At 44.5% G+C, this 12,968-nt stretch overlaps 1 protein-coding gene across 6 annotated transcripts in view; it reads right to left on the reverse strand.

Moving 5' to 3' along the window:
- The window catches only part of SDK1 (sidekick cell adhesion molecule 1), a 536,293-nt gene that overhangs the window by 108,280 nt on the left and 415,045 nt on the right, over nucleotides 1-12,968 (reverse strand). For all 6 annotated transcript variants that reach the window (XM_048493601.1, XM_048493596.1, XM_048493599.1 and 3 more), the window contains 2 exons: nucleotides 3,984-4,093; nucleotides 223-373 (listed from right to left, as the gene is read on the reverse strand). In XM_048493601.1, coding sequence (XP_048349558.1) covers nucleotides 223-373; nucleotides 3,984-4,093 — 261 coding nt within the window. The remainder of the gene's footprint in view (nucleotides 1-222; nucleotides 374-3,983; nucleotides 4,094-12,968) is intronic.

The following is a 12,968-nucleotide window of genomic DNA, read 5'->3' on the forward strand; positions in this document are numbered from 1 at the left end:
GTGACCTTGGGCTAGTCACAGCTTCTTGGAGCTCTCTCAGCCCCACCTACCTCACAGGGTGTTTGTTGTGAGGGGGGAAGGGCAAGGAGATTGTCAGCCCCTTTGAGACTCCTACAGGAGAGAAAGGGGGGATATAAATCCAAACTCTTATTCTCTTCTTCTTCTTCTTTGTGAGGGTAGCAAGGCAAGGTTTAATTTTTGTAATTAGACAAACACACTTACCACCCACCGGACCCATAAGCTGGTCTCACTGGCTGTGCGAACAGTTACGCTCCCTGGTGTAACATCTGGCGGTGCCTGGAGTGTTTGGATGATGCGAGATGGCTGGCTGAGGGGGCTCTGCCCAACAATGTTCACCTGCCTCATCCTGAACCTGCAGGACAGAGAAGGGCACAAACACATCATGGAGGAGGTTCAGAAGTGACAGGGTGTTGAACACCAAAGCCTGGGAGTCATCCTTGATGACCCTCATAAACACAAACCCATGATAAACAAGAGGTGAAATTTCTTTCATTTAATACTGAATTTCTGTCCCAGCTTTCCTCCAAAAATTACCTCAACTGGATAATAACTTTAGGCGCCATGCCTGACTGACAAAAGCTACGCTGAGCAGTGATATTTTGTGTCTGGAAAGCACCTAATCCCAGCCCCACCTGAAGACAAGTTTCATTGTTCAGGATTTCTCTGGGTTCCAGGATTTTTGAACTTTCCCCTAAAGACTGAAACAAACTGCTTCCCTGGTGGTGGAAAGACAGTAGATTTACAAGTATGGATACTTGGATTAGAACTGATGCTACTTCTTCCGGTAAGAGACCATTCCTGAAGAAAGGCTCTTCCAAGGCAAGACAAAACTTTTTGGGGGGATTAGGGCCTAGCCACCAGTTACCAATGAGAGAGGGGGACCGTTCTGCCAGGGACAATGTCTTGCACGATCATGTTGTCTAGCTGACATCCCTAGGAAATGCTGGATTCCTGGCATTTAAAGCCTGGCACCGAAGACAGGTTGAGGAAAGCTTCTGTAACACCATTAGTCTATCTTCCCCCATCTCGTTAGAGAAGTGCATTAAAGGAAAAGGCATTAAGCAAAAACAACCCCATTAATTTCCCAAACACTGACAGTGCATGGAAGAGAAGAATCACAGTTGACAAAAGACACAGACTAACTCCCATAATTAGGGCTTAACGTTGCTCTCCCTTCCTTCGTTGTGTTCAGATTGTCGGGCCAAGTCCTGGCATGGCGGTGGAGATGAGAAGCCCCAGAATGCAGCGGGCAGGTGGGAGGTGTTCCCCAGGGCATAAAACAAGTGCCAGAATGATGGACAGGCCCTCCTCAGCAGTCTGTTGAACTGAAACCTTAATTGAGCATGTGAATGGGATGGAGATGCGCAAAGGAAAGTTTCGTGTGTTTAATTTCTGTGGACTGGGGCATCCAAAAACGAGTCCCCTGCTGATCAACACAGCAAGAACAGACAGAATCTTCCCCCAAGAATTATATTTACACAGACTCAAAGGTCAAGATACTTTCTAAGTATAGCAGGAACTGAAAACTGCTGCCAAGTGATCTATTATGAGGGTTTAGATTAAAAAAAACCCCTCCAAAATCCAAAAGCTTAGGGTAGGTTACAAAGTCAAGAAACCCATAAACATTAACTTAATAATATGTCGATTTCCGCACTCCTACATTCCCGGTGGGTGACCTTGGGCTAGTCACAGTTCTTTGGGACTCTCTCAGCCCCACCTACCTCTCAAGGTGTCTGTTGTGGGGAGAGGAAGGGAAAGGAGTTTGTAAGCCACCTTGAGTCTCCTTACAGGAGAGAAAGGTGGGATATAAATCCAAACTCCTCTTCTTCTTTCAAGCTGCAGACCTGCCAGTTTTGTCAAGTTCTGATCTGCTGTCATCAAATTATCCTCCAAGCCTTCAGAGTTCACACGTCTTTCTTCTCCGCCTCTTATTCTCCTCTGCGGAGTGCCTGCGTTGTCGCTTTCCCTTGCACACAGAAGACACGCACTCCTCCCTGGTGAAGTTAAGTACGTAATGGAATCTAGTTGAATGTATGCCTTGCCTGTTGTCAAAAAGCACCGCTTGGCTCATGAAGCAATTGTCACTGATTTAAAGGGTCTCTTTCTGACTGCTCATAGGCAATCTGTTCTGTCACCCAGACAGACAAAGCAAGCCACGTGCTTCCAGAAATAGCAACTTAACAACTCTTTTGCCCCCTTCCCCAGACATCTTATTCTAGAGTCAGCAGGAGAGGCAACGCTAAGCGGAGAATGAACAGGGGACAATGCCAGCAACGACAGTATTGCTAGAAAACCTGGGATGATTCTGTGAGTCAATTCAGTCGGCATTGGTAGTGGAAAGTGCTGTCCTGCCTCAGTTGAAATATTGGTGACCCCATAGGGTTTGCAAGGAAAGAGGCAGACAGAGGTGGTTTGCCATTGCCTGCCTCTGAACAGCAATCTTGGACTTACTTGGTTGTCTGCCATCCAAGTGTAAACTAGGGCTGATCCCACTTAGCTTCTGAGATCTGACAAGCTCAGGCTAGTCTGGGCCATCCAAGTCAGAACGAAGAGTGATAAGTCACAACCTATTTATGGTGACCCTGTAGGATTTTCAAGGCAAGATTCATTCATTCATTCATTCATTCATTCATTCATTCGGTCGTATGTCATTCATTCCAGTTTTCATTCATAATTTTATTATTTCCTTTACCATCCCCTTAAAATCCTGTGGTACAGGCCACAAAGAACAATAGAAAATACAATATATAAAATACAATTGTAAAATTGTGTATATGTGTGTGTTTTTAAAAAATCTAAAAATCAAGAGAAAGCTGGTACAGGTCCCCAAAACCAAAAAGAGAGTATGGGGGGGGGGGGCACACACACTACCCAGAAGGGGTCAGTTTGGGTAAAAAGGATGGTCTTAGCCAGGTATCTAAACTCCTGCAGAGTCAGTGCCTAGTGGACCTCCTGGGGGAGAGTGATCCAAAACATTGGGGCCACGGCAAAGAAGGCCCTTCAGGTGGTCCCCACCTCCCAAATCTTGGAAGGTGAGGGTGCTACCAGGAGGGCTCCATTCCCACTGATCTCAGTGCCTAGGCAGGTCTGTCCGGGAGGAGGCATTCCTTCAGACATATAGGAGGTAGTCTGCCATCACTAGCCTCTGCGTACCAACCCTGGACTTCAAATGATGCAAGCAGTTGGCCTGCAGAATATTCCTCAGGTGCTACCAAAACCACGTATAGGCTTCTGCTGTTCTCTTTTCCAGGATTGCTCGAGGACTATTCCACTACCAGCATCCGGTTGGCAAGGTTCTTGGATTTACAGCAGAACATTTCTGGGCTTGACTGCGTTAGAAAAATACTCCACTTAAACTGTGCCGTGGGAAGGCTGAAAGGGGTCAAGTGGGCAGAACTATCCAAAATCAGTAGGAGTAGGAAAGGCAGTATTTTGAAGCCAGAAAAATGGTAGGCGAGTGAAACCCAAGACTGACTGAATTAATTCTATAACATCATTGAGCTTAGCCGGTCTAAAGAAAAAGAGAAGGCGAGAAGGTGCTAAAATGACTCAGGTTGCAGAAGGAAGCCACTGTCATAGACGGGTAATTGCTGTTTCAGGGCTGCTTTCTCCCCAATGAAGTCAGATCAGTTTGAATTAAAACAGCGCCCAACTTCTCATCAAAACAAACTCTCTGCTTAAGGATGTCTGAGGTTCCTTGCCAGGACTGTTTAGCAACGCGCTTAACACTTTGCTCCCCAGTTCCAGATTGATTCATTATTTTTCTATGCAAAAGCAACAATTAAAATACATCAAGGGCCGGGGAAGGGGGTAGGGGGCATTTAAGTGCAATCACAGCTGAGGTGTAAATTGTCCTCCTCCTGTTCCCACCACCTGCCAGCTGCTTGTGAGTTCGAAAGCTGCCCCTTGATGCCATGGACTGGCTCCGTCAGGCACCGCAATTAAACGCCAGCTGTTCTCACCTGTAATATGTATAAGGTGTGAGGTTTGGGATCTCCAGCGTCTGAGCATCTGACTCTTTCTCCACCTCACACAGAGTCACCCACTCCTCTTCCTCTCCTATAACGCCAACCTAGGAGAAAGAGAAGAAGCGACATCAACGTTGTGTCTCATAACTGCAGAATATTCACACGTGCCTTTTCAAACAGCAAGAGTTTACTCTGCAGTAAATTCCATGCTGCATAAATGTACCATTTGCCCGGCCAGCTCTGTGGTGGGTAAACTACTCTTTTTATCAGCTTAGTCTCCAGGTGAAGATAAAAGAGAGTAGATGAAGTGAATATGGGAGGACTGGGATTCTGCCTTGCCGGAGGAAGTTCTATCCACCTATTTCTGTCCAGGGGTCTACTACTCATTCAAACAACTCAGAAGAAACACCAAAGAAGTACTGTTGGATTTTCCAGTGGTAACGTAACTCTGAACAACATGGAAATCAGACCAGAGGGTAACTCCAGCTGCAAACCAGAGGCAAATGACCAGTAGGAGTCCTAGAATCATAGAGTTGGAAGAGACCCCCAGGGGCCATCAAGTTCAACTCCCTGCAATTCAGGAACACACAGAGTACTCCTGACAGATGGCCATCCAGCCTAACTTAAAAAACCTCTAAAGAAGGAGACTTCCACCACACTCCGAGGGAGTGCATTCATTCCACTGTTGAACAGCCCTCACTGTCAGGAAGTTTTTCCTGATGTTTAGGTGGAATCTCTTTTCCTTCACCTTGAACCCTTGACTCCTGGTCCTAGTCTCTGAAGCAGCAGAAAACAAGCTTGCTCCCTCACCAACATGCCATCCCTTCGAATATCTAAACATGGCTACCATGTCACCTCTTAACCTTCTCTTCACCAAACTAAAAGTACCCAGCTCCCTAAGTCTCTCCTCGTAGGGCATGGATTCCAGACCTTTGATCATTTTGGTTGCCCTCATCTGGACCTGTTCCAGCTTGTCAATATCCTTCTTGAATTGCGGTGCCCAGAACTGTTCATAATATTCCAGGTGAAGTCTAACCAGAATGACTCCCCAGTTGATACTGGGAGAGATCATGATCTACAATATCCAAAATGACAGTGAAGACGCCATGTGCCTTCAAAATTCAAAGAAAAAGAGATTATATTCTTGTGTTGAGTCCTGAATGCTATGAACCTCTTGGGATATCTGGACTGAGTGGAGGTTCAATAATGCTCAGATACCATGCGTTGTCTTGGTTTATTTTTTCTTTGAAGTGGGAACCCAAAGCAGCTTCTATAACCATCTTATCTTCACAACAACCCTGTGAGGTAGATTAGGCTAAGAGCAAGTGACTGGCACAAAGCTACCCAGTGATCCTTGTCCCACACTCTAACCACTACACCATGGTCCCCCTCTAGCAGAAAATACTCCTATGTTTCTGGTAATGAGAACTAGAAACATAAGGTTTTTTTTAAAAAATGGCCAGGTTCTGTTTTCAGAATGTTGGTTGTATACCTGGAACCTATATTAGGTATTGGATTCTGCACTCAACTGTATTGATTACCAGAGTTTAAGGGTTAAGGGAACTGTTCTTCAGCAAGAAATATCTGAAACTGAACGAAAGACGAAGGACTAAAGAGCTTCGGCTATCATCCTCGCTGGCTAAGCAGCCCTTAGCTAGGCAGTGCTTTGAATTAATTATCCCTTGTAAGTGGCCAACAGCCAGCTCAGCAAAGCACAGCTACGAGACAGCCAGCAACCAGTTCAGAGAGCTCATTGCGGCCCAAGGCCCTTTCTTTCCTCTCCATGGATCATTTTCAAGGAAGGAGCAGCAGCAGAAGCAGCAGAAGGCCATTGCTTTCACATCCTGCCTGTCAGCTTCCAAAGGCATCTGGTGGGCCATTGAGAGGAGCAGAGTGCTGGACTAGATGGACTCTGCCCTGATCCAGCAGGCTCTTTCTTACGTTCTTATGTTCTTAAGGGGAGAGGGAACAGTCCTTAAAGGGAAACAGGAAGGTCTGCAAACAGCCCCAACAGCAATTGGCAAATCGAGGGAAAGGAATGAATGACTGCCGTCGTGGTACTGGTAACAACAGTTCCACAAAACACTTCCAAGCATCATTCTGCAGTCATGAAAAGTGGTATATGATACAGTGTGTAAACTTCTGGTCCTGGATTGTAGCTGGCTGTCTCTGTGGGGGGCAAACAGGAAGTGGACTTCACTCTACCCCCTCAGTTTGATCATACAAACTTTTGGGAGGGGTTGTTGTGGGTTTTCCAGGCTGTGTGGCCGTGGTCTGGTAGATCTCGTTCCTAATGTTTCTAATGTGATCTACCAGACTACGGCCACACAGCCCAGAAAACCCACCACAACCAGTTGAATCCGGCCGCAAAGGCCTTTTGGGGGGGGTTGGGGTTAACAGTTTTAAAATGTGATTTTTTTTTATCGTGTATGTTTTAAATCTGAACGTGCCTGTAAGGTTTAGAGGTAGATTTGGGGGTGGTTAAGTCGTAAGTGATTTCTGCTTTGGCGGAAGGAGAATCTGATTGTCCTAAAATATGTTTCTGGTCTTCAGAGACCAAGCACAAAATGACAAGCTGTGTCCTGTGTGGTAACGTTGACAGTCATGCACATGCAAGCACAACCAGGGCAAGGATGTGGAAATAGGGATAACTGGAGAATGTGTGAGAAAATATAACTCAATTAAGATTGAATGAAAGCATTTGTAGGATGTCAGGCTTCAATTCACCACCCAAGGTTTCAAAAAGGCATTCGGATCCTACGTTCAATCGCACTGTCAAGTCCTCTTTACACCAGTTCATGCCAGACGAAAATAAATATTTAGCTCAAGCAAGACCCAAAATATCTCAGACGTTTTTCAAACACAAGAGAAACAAAATATGAAACATGAGCAGTTCTTTCCCTAGGCCAAGGAGCTGCAGCTGTACATAGAGATCTTTATAAAAAAAATCAATGAATGGTTTCATGTAAGCCAAAAGCATTTCTCCATGAGAAAAACACATAAAGACATTTCTTCCACCACCAGATGTGTGAAGCCTCACTTGAATCCAAAATAATTGGTGCTCCCAATACAGTAAACCGACCTTGAAAAAGTCCGCTTGCTTCGTTGCGTCCGTATTAGTAAATTTTCATGACAGTTTTGCAAGGGTGTAGTAAATGTCCACGAGAACACCCTTCTATAGTCCACCTAGGTTTGCTTGGCTTATGAGTGGAATTTTCAATCTGTCTTGATCGTGAATTCTTTGACAAGGTTGGGTGGGGAATAAAATCAAGTTTAAAAGTCACAGAGGAGGAGGAGGAGGAGGAGGTATTAAAAAGGTGGGGTATAAATCCAAACTCCTCGAGGAGGAGTTTGGATTTATACCCCACCTTTCTCTCTAAGGAGACTCAAGGTGGCTTACAAGCTCCTTTCCCTTCCTCTCCCCACAACAGACACCTTGTGAGGCTGGTGGGGCTGAGAAAGTTCTGAAGAACTGTGACTAGCCCAGCAGGAATGTAGGAGTGCAGAAACACATCCGGTTCACCAGATAAGTGGAGAATCAAACCCAGTTCTCCAGATTAGAATCCACCTGCTCTTAACCACTGCACCACACTGGCTCTCCAGGTTTGGTAGGGAGTGTCGTTTTTCCTGACAGCCAACTAGAATGAACAAGGTAGTGGGGGGAAAAACCCCAGGGAAACAGCATTGTTGGGAAAGTATACAAGGTAGAAAAAGCCCTTGAGATTTATAAAATCAATCTTACCAAAGGAGGAAAAAAAACCCAGCCAAAGATAATGAAATATCAGAGTGGAAAAACTAGAGTCACTCATTCTCTCTCCCCAAGAAAAATGGCCATATAAAAGCTGGGAAGGGCCTCCAGGCTGGGGAACACTTATCAGCTACTAGTCACTTTCAGTGGGAACACAATGAGACTCCATTGTTACACCGGCACCCTGTGTTCTGTCGCAGTTCAGCCGATGTCAGTGTTTCATTATAGATGTTTATAACTCAGTCATTTGAAATCGCTTTGGGATGAAATTTGGTACACCGGCTGTCAGCCTAGATGCAGTTCTTTCCCCTTACAAAAGAGTACTTAAATCGATTCAGCTGTCTTTGATTTAAAGATCGGCAAAAGCATAAAATTGTCAGAGTCTCGGGCACTTTATTTACCACGCTCTAAAGTGGAAATGACATCAAGAGGAGCGCCTTACACAAAGGATGAATCCTAATAGCTTAGTTGACATTGAAAACCTGAGTTCGCCCACAGAGCAGGAGAAATTCAGCAAACTTTGACATGATAAGTTTAACTATGCACCCCTATGGCTAAGCAAACGAGCTGAATATATTGTCTGACTCAGAAAAATATGTTAGTAGTATATTCCTCTACCACAGAACTCAACATACTGGACCTTCTTTGTTGTAGACTGCTCCGCCTGGATCCTAATGCCTACTGAGCTTGGTTCTCTCCTCATCCATTGCCAAGTTTGAAAATAAAAATACATTTTGTTCCAGTATCAAAGTACCATAATTCAATAATGCACAAAATAATGGTTTTGACAAAGGCAGCGCATAAAAATGAACGATAATTCTCATATTTGTTTGGGACTATAATCTAATGCGGAAGCATACAACTTTCTTGACGGCTACACCTCAATTGACTGTCTTTTCCCTGAAAGATTATGCCCTTGCAATAGTGCACAAGTAGAAACGCTGGCACATACTATGTTTCACTGCCCAACTAGGGTATTTAAGGCAAAAGCATTGAGAATTGTTCACATCTTCTAATGTAGATATGTCAGATGACCAAAGGATAAAGTATTTTCTGGATGTTTCTCTAATCAGGATTTTTCTGAACTAGTTGCCAAGTTCTTGTTTGATATAATTGGTACTTCCGTAAAGGAAAGTTTTTATATTAAATGATGGTTATTTTGAGCTGTATTAATGTTACTTTTGGTTGTAAACTGTTTTGCTATATGATGTCAATAAAGGCTATATGTGTATGTATGTATACGTATGACTGTCTTTTTCTGAGACAGAGTATAGTACAGTGCAACTCTATTGCCTATGTAGAAAAGTCCTCTTGGATAATTCAGTTTTGCATAGTTTGCGAAAAGCCAGGAGAGGGGGAGACATCTCGACCTCCTTGGACAGACCATTCACCAAAGGGGAGGCCACAACAGAGAAGGCCGTGCCCAAGGGCAGTTGTTGATTTTGCCCATTTGCAGACTGGCACTTGAAGAAGACCTTGCTCAGTTGAGTGAAGCTGGTCTTACAGACAGAGGATTTAAAGCCATGAAGGGTTTTTACATGTGATAGCCAACACCTTAAATTGAGCCCAGTAACCGACTGGCTAACGGCAGGGTGGCTGTGGAATGGGAGTAATATACTTATTCCATCTAGCTCCCAATAATAGTTGAACTGCAGCATTCTGCACCAACTGGAGTTTCTGAATTAATTTTGAGGGAAGACCAATATGAAGTTCATTACAGTAGTCTAGTCTGGAAGTCACCCTGGCATTGATTCACTTAGAACACGCTTCAAGAAACGGTTCTAAACTATGCTCCTAAAATGTGTGGTCCACTGCAGGTTTGGTATCAACGGCAATTTTCAACTAAAGTTAAAAGACGAAAATGGTTTCAAATATTAATGTAATTGGTTAAAAAACCCATAATGCCTCTTCTTTAAAATCCGGCTTTGCTTTATTACGTCGGGTTCAAAGGCGCAGACTGAAGCAGATGAAAAATTAGCGCTAATAAATTTTAACGGACCTTTTAAACTAAGTCAGTCATAGGGTGTCCCGTAAATCAGGATGATGGGATTACAAGGCCAAGAGCATCTTGACCTGCCTGAGATAAGGCGTAAAGAACCTGATGCTCATTTTGTATCAAGTGGAATAGAAGTGAATAACCTCAAAGGGAGTGTGGAAACCCAGCTGTGTTTAGAGATGGTAAACGTGGGCCGGAAGACCATATCGCAATCGGCTTGTTTTGAGCATGTTTTTTCAGACTGTTGCATTTGGAAGATTAGCAGCGAACAATGGACCCGACCCGTCCACAAGCCCTACAGAAAGGACTGGGAGTTGATAGTGCTGTGCTACTGCTCTTTCTCAATTCCCATTTATTTCTATTGGGCATGTGCAAGAAATTGCCCCAGTAATGACTCTAGTATAATTGCTCGATCCCGCACATGAGTAAATTTAGTGTCAGTGTTAATTCCTCGGCTTGCTTGTGGACTTGGGCAGTCCACGTGATACTAAAGTCAGGATTTGAATTCGCAGATCTTCAGCTAGATTCGATCATTTCTCTGGTCTTTAGTAGATTCTCAGTGCACAGGAGTGCCACCTATCTCTCTGGAGTGATTGCAGAGATTGTGTTGGCCTTCTGTGAAAATCTAGGATGGACATAAATAAAAAGAATATATTCTACTGGATGTTCCCGACTTTGCCATTACGGCAATCCTCCTGTGTGTGGATTGATGCTTTCCCCAAAATGAGTCTCCTTCAAAACCGTTCACTGAACTATGACTACGGGTGATGTACACGGCTCAGACCCCTGCAGAACCTTCTATAAATGATTTTCTTTCACTGTGTTTGAAGAAACGCTTGCCAATAAATTATTAAGTATATTTTGCTTTTATTTGCAAGCTGTACTCAGAAGTGTTCTGGTGAAGACTTAAATGAAAGGAACTGCCACTTAGGAACGCAGCGGCACGCGAAGGTGTTGTGAACCAATCAAGGACATCCCAGTCTAAGGACAGAGCGGCTTTTTCCTGACATCATGCAAAACATGATTTAATTAAACAAGCTCTGGTTAGAAGGATTGTCTGAACACAGGTCATGCCACAAGTTTTTGGTATACTAGAATCCCCAAACCAGGATCAGGCGATGGTGTATTAACCACAGCTAGTTTAAGGTATGGTTTTGCGTGACGGCTGAGTCCTGTGATTGCTGAATCCTCCCAGATGACAGGGAGGCCTGGTACATACAAAATGAGAAACAAGGATTTATTTTAACTATAGAGAAACCAGGATTCAATTCATAGGCAATCGCTCAAATGCCAGTGTTCATCTCTACTTCTCTATAGCCTGGACAGGAGATCTTTGATATTGACAAGCTGGAACAGGTCCAGAGGAGGGCAACCAAAAGGGTAAAAGGTCTGGAATCCATGCCCTACAAGGAGAGACTTAGGGAGCTGGGGATGTTTAGTCTAGAAAAGCGAAAGTTAAGGGGGGACATGATAGCCATGTTTAGATATTTGAAGGGATGCCAAGTCGAAGAGGGAGCAAGCTTGTTTTCTGTTGTCTCAGAGACAAGGACATGGAGTCATGGATTCAAGGTGAAGGAAAAGAAATTCCACCTAAACATTAGGAAGGACTTCCTGACTGTCAGGGCTGTTCAACAGTGGAATTCACTGCCTCAGAGAGTGGTTAAAGGTTTTTTTAACAGAGGCTGGATGAACATACGTCAGGAGTACTTTGATGGTGTGTTCCTGCATGGCAGGGGTTGGACTTGATGGGGTCTCTTCCAACTCTATGATTCTACCAGGAGGTCTGCATTTGGACATCGTGCTAAACAATTATTCCTACCATCTGTAGGCAATAGATTAACTTCCGCTCTTGGAATAACAGGCCCAAGTTAATCACATTGACTCATTCTGATGACTCCATTATCCATTGATAGTTTAGTGCACCCATGGTTTTGCATGATGTCTGAGCTGAGGTAGAGGATGCCACGAAACTTGCATTTCAGTGATCATCTGTCAGTCGAATTCCAGTTGAACAAACTAAACTGTTTAAGTAACTCAATGATTTTGTGTTGTGTCTCAACGAAGCCAGTCAGTTGCATGACCTTAGTTACTAAATACTTGTTTCGACTGAGAACTTTTATTCCTCCAAGAAGCAAAGTGTACAGCGCACTGGTGGAACCTGCTCTATTTTATTCTCGTGACAACCAAGCAAAGCCGAGGATTGAAAGACAGCGCTGGGCCCAAGGTCACCCAGGGAACTTCATAGCCACGTATTCTGAAACTCCAAACTGTCCTAGACTTAATCCACACTGTGCTTAGGAAAGCCAGAAGAGATTCACTGACAACTGAAAGGAACAGAGAATACTTTGCTCACTACATCTTTCGGAGCGTCCACTGAAAAGAGACGCGACTACAGAGGTTCCGACTTCGGTGCTATAGAAGGAGCGAAGCCTTCTGCTCCACCTCTTCTCCCAGTTACAATCCGCAAGGGGCAGATGTCATCTTCGCAAATGATGGGAGTTCGTGAACTGTTGATAAAAGCTGCCTCAACAAAGCTGGGAAGCAGGGATGGCACAGACGTTCTTCCCCATTCCTGCGCTTGGAGGGCAGGGAGGGCATTCACAGCCAGGATTTACTGAGTACGTACAAAGAGCAAACAGATGTCATTATCCTCTTGGTAGAAATAGGCAGCTGAGTCTATGAAATGCATCATCTGTCCGTTAACCCAATGACAGTGTCTGAACCCAGGAAAGGCACGTTTTTGCAGGGCTAGCTAAGTGAAGAAAGCTGATAGCAAGGGAGTAGAGTAGACTCCTTTGAAATGGGATGTCGAAGGAGAGTGTTAGGGATCCTGCGGACCGCCAAAAAGACAGATAAACAAGTTCTAGATCAAATCAAGCCTGAACTCTCCCGAGAAGCTAAAATGACTGCACTGAAGCTATCATACTTTGGCCACATTATGGGAAGACGAGAGTCAGTGGAAAAGACTGTACTGCTAGGGAACGTCAGTGGCAGCAGGAAAAGAGGAAGACCCGGCGTGAGTTGGATTGTCTCAGTCACGGAAGCTGCGACCCTCTGTTTGCAGGATCTGAGCAAGGCTGTGAACGAAAGGACGTTTTGGAGGAAACTGATCCACTGGGTTGCCAGAAATCAGAAGGGATCTGACAGCACTTACATGAGACTCCCCAGGAAATCTGCAACGGCATCTCCCTAGTGTTTTCCAAAGGCCAATAGCAACTGAACAGAGGTTAGCTTC

The sequence above is a fragment of the Sphaerodactylus townsendi genome, linkage group LG04 (assembly GCF_021028975.2).
Source record: "Sphaerodactylus townsendi isolate TG3544 linkage group LG04, MPM_Stown_v2.3, whole genome shotgun sequence".
Lineage (NCBI taxonomy): Eukaryota > Metazoa > Chordata > Lepidosauria > Squamata > Sphaerodactylidae > Sphaerodactylus > Sphaerodactylus townsendi.